Source organism: Alligator mississippiensis, chromosome 1 (genome assembly GCF_030867095.1).
Source record: "Alligator mississippiensis isolate rAllMis1 chromosome 1, rAllMis1, whole genome shotgun sequence".
NCBI lineage: Eukaryota > Metazoa > Chordata > Crocodylia > Alligatoridae > Alligator > Alligator mississippiensis.
In genome coordinates this window covers 447,561,016-447,571,912 of record NC_081824.1, presented here as the reverse complement: position 1 = coordinate 447,571,912, position 10,897 = coordinate 447,561,016, and the positions used below count along the sequence as shown (strand labels likewise).

Sequence of the window (10,897 nt, the reverse complement as noted above, 5' to 3'; positions counted from 1 at the left end):
ATGTATCGCTGGGATAGTTCATTAGTAACTGTTTTTGTTTTGCTCGATCTGAAAGCGGTTTTAAGGAAAGGCGACGTTTTCAAATAGGTTGCTATTTGTTCATATCTCGCTGAAACAGCCGAGCTGATCTTTTGTGTAAATCCACTGAATTGATGGGATGAATTTGACCCTCCTTGCATTAGGAGGTATTTCTTGTTGTTGTTTGTTTGTTTTGCACAGCTCGATTTGATGGAAAGACAAGAGTTTCCATCCATCGCTCGCCCTATCCGCTCAGCGGGCATTGCTGCGGGCGGAGGCGGGACACGGGACGGGACTGGACGGGACAGGACAGGAGGAGAAGGCGGTGCCACGTGGGGCGAGCCGGGGCCGGGCCGCCATGAGCTGGGGGCGGCCGTGGGCCGGGGCGGAGAGGCGGCGGCAGCAGCCGCAGCAGGATGAGCGTGGCCGTGCCCATGCCCATGCCGGCGCCGCCATGCAGCCGGAGCCGGAGCCGGGCCGGGCCCCGCGGAGCATCCCGCGCTGGCGGCGGCGCGTGGCGGCGGCCGGGCTGACTTGCACGGCGCTGGTGCTGTGCGCCTGCCTGCGGGACCTGCCGCCGCCCAGCCCCGCGCCGCCGCTCCCGTCCCTGCCCCGGCCCCGGCCGCGGCCCCGGCCCCTGCGCGGCGGCCGCACCGTGCTGCTGTGGTGGGAGCCCTTCGGGCGCAGCCAGCGCCTGCCCGACTGCCGCCTGCGCTTCAACATCAGCGGCTGCAGCCTGAGCGCGGAGCGGCGGCGCTACGCCGAGGCCGCGGCCGTGCTCTTCCACCACCGCGACCTGGTGCGGCACGGGCGCGGGCAGCTGCCTCCCGGCGCCCCGCAGCGCCCCCCGGGGCAGCGCTGGGTCTGGATGAACTTCGAGTCGCCCTCCAACTCGCCCGGGCTGCGCGGCTGGGGCGGGCTCTTCAACTGGACCATGTCCTACCGCCTGGACTCTGACGTCTTCGTGCCCTACGGGGCGCTGCGGGCGGCGCGGGCGCAGGGGCCGGGGCGCCTGGTCCCGCCGCGCAAGACCAAGCTGGTGGCCTGGGTCATCAGCCACTGGAACGAGGAGCACGCGCGGGTGCGCTACTACCGCCAGCTGCAGAAGTACCTGCCCGTGGACGTGTACGGGGCGCAGGGCCTGGCGCTGAAGGAGGGCGGTGTGGTGGGGACGGTGTCCGAGTACAAGTTCTACCTGGCCTTCGAGAACTCGCAGCACACCGACTACATCACCGAGAAGCTGTGGAGGAACGCCTTTGAGGCCGGCGCCGTGCCTGTCGTGCTGGGCCCCCGGCGGGCCAACTACGAGCTCTTCGTCCCACCCGACTCCTTCATCCACGTCGACGACTTCTCCAGCCCCCGGAAGCTGGCCGTCTACCTGAAGTTCCTCGATAGAAACCCACAGAGCTACAGGCGGTATTTTGCCTGGCGTGAGAAGTACGACGTGCACATCGCGTCGTTCTGGGATGAGCACTACTGCCGGGTTTGCGAGGCCCTCCAGGCAGCTGGCGACCACCAGGTCAAGACCGTGCAAAACCTGGCCAGCTGGTTTGAAAGCTGATGGCTTTGGGTGGGGAGGCTCACTTGGCCAGCTTCTCCCAAAGCCCAGCTTAAAGAGGGCAGCATTTCTCAGGGGTTAGAGACCCTGCCAAAAACTAGGGACCATGGAAATTGCTGGGGATGAGAGAAGGTCAGCAAGCTTTTGGAGCTCTAGGGTTGCCTTGTGAGTTGCCATCGCCGGGCTGTGACAGCCCCAGCACTTCCTCCAGTCCAACATTTGCCTAGTCATGAGCTCCCCTAGGCATCCCAAGCTGAAACCATAATCGTTGCACAGATCGATACGAATAAACTGTGCCAATTCTATAGCCATACAGCTGTAACCAGTTTTCTCAGTTACTGCCATTCCCAGGATGATGAAACTTCTGTATGCTTCAAGGAGATACAGGATCAGTGCTGGCACTTCATATTTTTATTCCCGTTTGAGAACGTATTTGCCTGCTACACAGAGGCACATTTATTTAAAGGCATACAAAACACTTTTGCAGACAAATCCTGAGCCTCAAGCTTGGAATTGGAATGATCCACCAGTATGCTGCTGGCACTTACCAGCAATGTTTTAAATTGCAATAGCTAAAAATGCAATGAGCAAATACAAACATTTGACTGTGCACCCTAAGAATTTCAGTGAGCCGAGGCACAAGCACATGAAAAGGAAAAGGAACGGGTGCGAGTAGAACATCCAGCTTTTACGCAACTTTACTTGAAGCATTTCCTTCATTGCTTGTTGAAATCAAGGGGATGAAGGTTAAGAAGAAGACATGTAGGAATAGGAAGGAATGTAAAAACAATGTTGGAACACTTCTATTTTGCTTTATTCAGGAATGTGTTTACAGGAGCCTGCGTGGTTTTCCCTGCCAACCTACTGCCACATAGAGAACAGCAGGGGCAGGGTTAGAGCTCTACAGCTCCCTACAGAAGTTCTCAAACTACATCCGATGTATTTATGAAAAGGTTAATTTATTTCTATATCATCACGAGACATTTTTATCATATAATAATCGTAGCTTGCAACATGCATTTTCATGGAGAATCATAGATTTTAAAACATTTTATGAGGTGAGAGGTAATTTGATACGCTGCTTTGCAGGCTGTAAAAACAGTTACCTTTCCTGTTAGAATAACATAGCTTAGATGGTTTTCTGCAATCGTTTTAAAGTATTGGACGGTACCAGGAACAAATGCAAATAGGTGAGGATATCTTTCTAATATTTATTGAGTTTGTGTTTTCTGATGCTTTTATTCTCCATTTTTGTTTTCTTCAAGGTGGGTATGTATTTTTTTTGCCCAGGTAGAATGACATCAATATAATCAGAAGTTTTTTAGTCCATGCCTGTAAGGGCATGTCTCCACTATGCTTTGCAGTGCTGTGCAGGGATATTTGAGCTAGCTTTGAACCATTTAGCCTGTGTACATAAAGCAGTGTGTTAGCATAGAACTTTTCCTGGCCTATTTAGTCCTTCTGATAAGTTGTTAGGCTTACAAATAGTGGGTCCCAGCACTTCCAGGCAATTATGCCACTTTGCCTGACTGAGATCTTTGCTTTTAGTAGTCGCTGGCTGCCACTTCCTAGCTCCTGCCACCTGTAGCATCTTCACAGCTTTACACTAACCCTAAGGAACTTCTGGGGACTTGAACCCCATTGCACCCTACTAGCCCATACCAATGTCTAACTATGGGCCTCATCCTGTTTCTGTTATGTCCATGACTTCAGTCCAAGGGAAAGCATAGAGCTCCAAAGGAAAAGAGAGGGCAACAAGACTCTTTGAAAATATTTGAGGTACCAGTACAAGTAAGTTTACCAGCATTGGGAACCAGTGTTGAGAAGGGTAAGCAGTAAACTTCTGTCAAGTTGCTAGCCTTATGATTTATTTATTGTCAGAACATTATACCATGTCTTAAATCAGAGCAGCGTCCCAGTGGCTAGAGTGATGGTGAACTAAAACTTCTGTATATTGCAGAAAAAAACCTTTTGTTAATAATAAATGACAGTCCATGAGACACTTTCACAGAGCTGTCAGATCACATCATGCTAACCCATGTCTTATTTGTAGCTGCTTAAGTGCAATAAAATACAGCTAAAAGTACTTGATGTAGTTTTTTGACATTACTGTTTGATGGTAGTAATGACCACAAATGCCCTAAAATAGTATGTGATATAGTGGCAGGGAAAAGAATCAGCTGAATGTGGGATTGTCTTTTCATTAAAATGTCCACCTTGTGAAAGAAAGTCGAGGTCTCCTGCTTATGTGATATAATTTAAGGTTCTAGCATATCCTTCACTGCATAAGCTCACCTCTTTATTTGCACAGAAAGCATTAGATCAGGCTGCTTTTTTAAGAATTATGGTTTGGTTTTTTTACACTTCTAAAAATAAGGTTCAAGTAAGGTGTGTCAAGGAATTCATCTCTTGATTATTTGGTTGTAGCTGTGTTGGTCTAAGGACATAGGCAGGCAAGGTTCTTTGAGCAGATGTGATATCTTTTATTAGACTAACTGAGTAGTTGGAAAAAAGTTCTTAGCAAGTTTTTGGGTGCAGTCACCCTTCTTCAGGCATAGGGAGTCTCTGGTGGTCTTGAGAGTCTCAGACCAGCAGAGACTTCCTATGTCTGAAGAAGGGTGACTGTGCCTGAAAGCTTGCTAAGAACTTTTTTCCAACTACTCAGTTGGTCTACTAAAAGATACCACATCTACTCAAAGAACCTTGCCTCTCTTTTGGTTAATCTTCCTGTTTGCTTCCTACTGGTTTCACTAAAACACAGAAAGCAATCCACATTCCTAAGGTGGCCAGCTATTGCTTTTAGCAAATGGATATTGACAGTAAGTTTTTTTTTTTCAGCATTACTTTTTTATTTTTTAAGAGAGCTGAGAAGTTTCTCTACATGCAATCTTTCCTGAAATCGTTAGGCAGAGAGTTTTCACGATCAGACTCCAGTATTTAGCAGACTGTGGCTAATTCTTTCTCCTTGTATTTTTAACTTAAGCAACCATTAAAATCTTAACACACATGGTCACATGGGCTGAATTTTATAAAATACACCAAATACCTTAAGTTCTCTTGATTTTCATCAGGTATTGGTTTCAGATCATTTTAAAAAATAATTTTCATAAAGAAAATCACTGTCACACTGTTTTTCTAAATTTACTGAGTATTTTTAAATGTGTAAGGTGAACATTGTACATATATTGTAATTACTATGGGACTTATTAAGAAAAGCAGCTCTTGCCTGCTTCAAAGCTTTGTTTGAGCACTGCTCAATCTTCCTTTAAAATTTATCAGAGAAAATTCACCTGTCTAGAGGTACAACTCTGTTAAAGCCAAAAATGTTGCATTCCCATAAGCTTGTTTGGATTTTGGTTCACTTGCAGGAGGAACTGACAAGAAAATATGAAAATATTAAGTGGACTGTTATAGCTTAAGGCCCAACATCTGCAATCAAATGTATTAGTGTGGAGCCCTAGGATTTGCATTAGCAGATCTGATTGAAGGATGGGGGACCAAATGCCTGAGATGTGTTAGGGACTGTATAATCCATCCACAAAAATTGAATTAATGTTTTTCCCATTCTGAGAGGGGAAGAAAACTCACGTGTGTATAAAATTATAGAGAAAGAATGACATTGGAAAAAGTGATTTATTACATGCCTTAAAATACAGGGAAATGGTCAGTATCTTTTTAAAATTAGAAAATAAATATTACATCTTGATTATCTGATTCAAGTGAAATAGGAATATATATGAGCCTTTATTTTAAGGACATATGTGACTAGTATTATATCTCAGGGAATTTTATACTATCACGTCTCTTAATCCTTCTAAATTGAAGTACTTTTATACTTGTGTTAATTATGTAGAATTACACACAATAAAGTTATTAACAGAAATAACACAGAGTGAGCCAGTTTTATTATTTACTAATCCTCAAGTGATGTGAATAATAGCTGTTGTGGAAAACTGCTTTCCTGGAAAAAAAGATCTTCTTAGTGTTTGTTTTTCTACCTCTTCAACTATAGAAATACCACAGTAACCAGACTATTTGAAAGTAAAAATGAAGGCTAAACTGTTCCAGAAGAAAAGGTTTTAGACTGGCCAGTCTGGACTAAGTGATTTATGATGTGAAAAGGAGTTTTTTTCTGAACTCAGGTCTCTACTCTAACGAGCCATGGCAATGTGCCATTTCAACAAAAGTACTCTCCCTCTTGACTTCCAAATTTAAAGAGTTCAAAAGATCCTGGACTATTTTTTTCCTTTGACCTTAATTACATTTTAAGCAAAAAGATTTTTTTGAGATATTCAGTATATTTTACTATAATCAGCAGGGAACAACGTGTTTTAGTTGGGACTTTTTAATGCTCACTTGCTAAATATCTTCTGAGCGACTTCAGGCAAGAGGCTCCGAGATCCTGTCAGGCTTTGTGGGGTCAGGACTGAACCAAACAGCTACTTTCTTTTTTTCATTTTTTATGCTAAACTGTGGTGAAAATCAAGGTGAAGTTCTGCTTTTATATCCACTTGAGGGATGCTGGAGTTTCTCAGGCACAACTCAGTGACTTGAAGGATTGGCCCCTAGCAAGTAACATGGGACAGGCTGCTAAAACATGTCCATTCTTTTTTACGCTATATCATGTGCATTTATACCTGAGAGCTGGTTTGTTGATTTGGAGCCAGTGGAGGATTGTGTCTGATTTTTTTGACATTTGCTTTTCCCTCATTTGACTAGCTCTCCATTGAACAGGCACTCCATCAATATGCTTCAGCAGTGTCAACAGCTGTGTGCAGGAAGCATTCAGTGGGCCTGGTATAAAATCAACTCAGGTGCCTGGAAAGGTTCATACTGGCTTCAATTGCCTATAGACAAATTCTTAAGTGGAAATTGGGGCCAAACTGCAGAAGTCCATTGTTAACCTGAAATGTCATTAGTTTGAAACTAGAAATGCTGCTTGTGGTACATGGCACTAAATGGACGGATTCTGCACAATCATGCATTTTTTTTATATTTGTATAGTTGTCCATCCAATAACACTGTTGGCTACAAATGTCCAACTCAGGATCCTTAAAATTCTGGTTTATTAGGTGGATTGAAACACTGTAATGAAGTTAAATCATAAACCTTGGGGCTGGTCCCCCCCCCCAACACACACACATGCACACACACAGTAGTGAGCTACAAGAGTCAGGTATACCTATCCCACAGGTGCTGGAGTCTGTCATCGAGGCTTCTTTCAGCATGGTGTTATCTTTCAGAAGGGGGTTGCCGGCTGGTCCTTCTGGCTGGACAGGTCGGGTGCTGGTCAAGTCGGAGATCAAGAGGGCGCCGCTGAGGGTCACTTTTCACTGCTTTTTTATCTGTCCTTGGCAGACTTTGGTGACTCCCCAGTTTTCAGGTTTGCCTAATCCAGGGGTCACTGACCCTCGTGGGACTTCCCCCTCGGTGGCTACTGGATGGCATCTGTCAGCCCCAGGGGTCGTCCACGTGAACGTGCAGGCTTGGGAGTCCGTTGATGAATTTTGAATAGGGCTCTGGGAGCGGTCGATCTGGAGATATTCAGCCCAAAAGTTGGTCCCCAGCATTGATTAACTCAGACCAGGGCTTTTAGCCCTTGAACAGTGACGTTTAGAGATTTCCTGGTCGCTACATTGTCTTCTATTGATTTCTTCTGTTGGTTGATCTGCGGTTTTCCTAGGTGTTAATTGCTACCTACTACTGTGTTAACGCATTCAATCACTGATTCACTGGCTCTTTCAGGGGCCCGTCTGATACAGGGAAGTGGCAGTTTGACTCCTGCCCTTGTTAACATTGTTACAATGTATAACTTCTGAAACTAAACACATTTAGTTGAAAGTTGAATGGTGAGGAGTATAAAATATAAGCTACAAAAGTAATGCACACAAATAGATAAAAATACCAAAATACAAACAGAGATACAAAATGCACACACACAAATTTTAAAACACAATTCCTTATCTTAAAGTGAAAGAAAGAGAAAAGGAAAAACATATCCAAGGAGGGAAGAGCAACTGCAGGCAAGAGGAAAAGGGGGCTTTCTGCTACAACACTGCTAGAGCCACCACAGTGCAGGCTTCACTTTAGCAGAGGGATGGGAGTCATGAGACTTGGCTTTTACTCTTAGTTCTGAAGTTGTCTTGCTGTGTGACATTGAGCAAGTCATACATTAGAAAAAGTGTCTGCTAATCCTGCGAGCCTTTATTTTAGCACCCAGCTTGAGATGCACATGGCATGATTTTCAGAGGTATTTAGCACCTACAGTTCTACCAAGTCAGTGGGCACATCTACACGAGACATTTACTGCTCAGTTGACTAATTAACTTCACAGTAAACATCTCAGCATCTACACGTGCAAAACTAATGCATGCCACAGCAGGGTAGTACTTGTAAATAAAAGTATTACCTTGGTGCAGAGTTTTTTCATGCACAGCAATGTGCCCCAGCCAGCCCTTCTGCAGCACATTAAGCCTGGTCAAAGCAGCCCCAGGCTTCCTGAAAGCTGGGGTTGCTGCAACCCAACTCAATGTGCTGTGATCTGTGTGTCCTTGAGACCTTCCTTGGAACAATAAACTGTGGAGCAATATGCTGTGCAGTTTGTTGCTGCCTCCTAATGACGTGTAGACATGCCCAGTTTTAGCTTTTGGTGCTTTGGTGCTTGACATCCCAAGTTAGACACTTTACATTTCCTATTTTTACATTTAAAATGTGGGCCTAGCAGGGCTGGATCCAGGATTTCCCAAAGGGGGCTGAGGGAGCAGCAATCCACACTGCAGGGGTGGCAGCACCCCCTGCTCCCAACCTCTTCCACCTCCACCAGATCACACTGCAGGAGTCCCTAAAGCAGATGAAGACTACCCACCTCCCTTCCCCTTCCTTCCCAAAGCATGCCCCTCCCCTCCTCTTCCTGTTCTTTCCCCCACAGCTGCTCTGTCTGCCTCTGCTGCTTTCTTCAGTGTTTAGGGGCAGGGAAGCCCCAGGGCCAACTAGGCTGAACAGGGCCTGGTCTCAGTTGGGGAGGGAAGAGTGGCAACAGGGTGGCTGGAGAATAGCTCCTCCACTGTGCTGGGTCTGGAGCAGGCAGGGGGAAGGGTAACCCTTGTCCATCCCTCCTGCAATTGTCCCTAAACCTAGCTGAACCCAGCTCCCACGCAGGAGACAGGAATGGTCCTGGTTCTTTGCCTTCCCCTGCTGTCTTGGAGGGAAGCAAGGGAGTGGGGAGCTGGGGGTGCCTTTGAGCAGGAAGGGGAAGGGAGAGAAGATTTTCACCTGCTTTAGGGACTATAAAAAATCTCCGGAGAATCCCGTGATGCAGTCCAATCCAAAAAGAGGGGCGCAGCTGCACTCTTGCACCCCTTCTGGATCCACCCTTGGGCCTTAGCCTCTTTATCTAGGAACCAAAATGTAGGCCAATTCACACTTTGTTCTATCACGGTCTCTGTTCTCCAAGCAGGTGCATAGTTCATGAGTCATGACCTTCATTGTCAGGCATTGCCCTAGTCATTTTAATTGGGCATAGGCTGCCTTAATCTGTCAAAGATCATCATAAAAAAGAGGCATTTATACATTTGGGAGTTGATTCTCCTGCCACACTGGTATGAATTGCAATAACTCCTCTGGGCATACTAAAGGTAAGGATCATGACAGATGTCAGTAAAAGGAGTATCAAGGCCTTTGCACTCAGTTTATGCTAGACTTAGTTGTGACCCCAACCTTGGAGGAAAAGCTCCATCAGGTCATACTGGTAATAATGGATGTTATAGACTTTCTGTTTAGATAGGATAATTATTTTGTATAGTATCCCTGAACATTTCTAGTCCCTTGTTATCTCAAAGACTGAATGCTAATGGGGAGTCCCAAATCAATCAGTATGCCTGGACTCATGTACAAATAAGCTCAGTTAATTAGAGCTAAATACATGCTGAGCTGAAGTTCTAGTAAAACAGCAGCAAGTCTGTTAATGGGAAAACAGAGCTTTATTTTCCCTTCTACTAATTACTGGAAGGCATGCCTTTCAGTACAGAATCTTGTGGGGGAAACAGAAACCTCAATAGTTCATAGTAAACACTTCTTTGGTTTGTGATCCAGAGCTGTCGTATTTTTCAAATGTAAAAATTATTGCAATTAATAATTCAAGATTTAAATATAAATATAAAAAGATGATATCTAATATATAGCACAAGGAGCTATTGAACATATATGTGTATGTTTTTACTAGTAAATTTTAAAATATAAGCAGTAAAGTCATTATTTTTAATTAATGTATCTGAAGGAAGAAAGATGATCTTAATTAAAGCACAAGGCTGGAAGTGATGAGTTATTCTCTTCCTGGTTTGGCCATGGAATTTCTGTGTGACCTGTTGAGGTTCGTGTTAGTCATGACTTTAGGAGACTCTGATTTAACCCCTCTAGGCTAGATCCAGAAAACAACTTAAGTTCTAAATCCCACTGTATACATTTAAGTGCAAAACTGTGAACCTCAAAATCCCCATTAATCTTCCACCTAGCCCTGGAGCTACCCAGTCTGGAGGCACCTGAGATTTCAGCATTAAAGTTCCACAGGTACCTGAACTTCTGCTTCTGGGCATATGCACAACCACCAAATGTTCCCAAATGTCAGTGATTGGGAGCCAGTTCACAATTGCTGTGGTACAGGGGTCCTCATGTACAGTGCCCCAGCACCTAGCATTCCAGGAAGAACAGTCACCTTTTCAGTGTTGAAGCACTATGGCTCCAGCACCAGAGGACCAGAGTGAGCACCTAAGTCCCACATGTATCACAGTGGGTGGGGAATTGATTGCACCCATGCTTTGGGAATCCCAGGGGATGGGTGACCTTTGGCTGCTTTCCCTTCTCTCCTAAATATGTGTTCAATAAAGTTCAATAGCCTCTACTTGCCCAAAGTCTGCAGTATGCTTCCTGGACTTGGGGTGTCTGGGGAGTGCTTGGACCCAAGTTTTTGGTTTCCCATGGGTTGTGGAGGCATGGTATGGGCCTGCAGTAGAGTAAGTAGTGGAAACAGTTTGTTGTTAGATAAGTTGTACTGAACAAGCAGCGCAAGAGAGATCATTGATGAAAAGTGCCAAGGGAAAAAAGGGGGCAGTAGAGTTTTGGCTGTGTACCAGAGTGGCCAGTTGCAGCAGTGGAGGGCTGAGGAGCAGAAGGGGGGGGATATATGGAGATGCAGTATGGGATGCAGATCTGTGTCATGGACCGCTTGGTGTCTGCACATAACACATATCCAGTTTGCAGTACATCTGTTCAAAGGAATACCTGAGTTTCCAGGTACACTTTTGAACCATTCCAGGAAGTTTTAAA

General features: G+C 45.4%; 1 protein-coding gene across 1 annotated transcript; it reads left to right on the top strand.

Moving 5' to 3' along the window:
- Positions 1-316: 316 nt before the first annotated feature.
- FUT4 (fucosyltransferase 4) lies at positions 317-5,462 on the top strand. Its single transcript, XM_006266117.4, has one exon. It carries the CDS (start codon positions 377-379, stop codon positions 1,577-1,579), a length of 1,203 nt encoding a protein of 400 aa, XP_006266179.3. The 5' UTR covers positions 317-376; the 3' UTR covers positions 1,580-5,462.
- Positions 5,463-10,897: the final 5,435 nt, after the last annotated feature.

Coding starts and splice junctions, on each gene's coding strand:
- FUT4 (XM_006266117.4), top strand. CDS start 377: ATGAGCTGGGGGCGGCCGTGGGCCGGGGCGGAGAGGCGGCGGCAGCAG.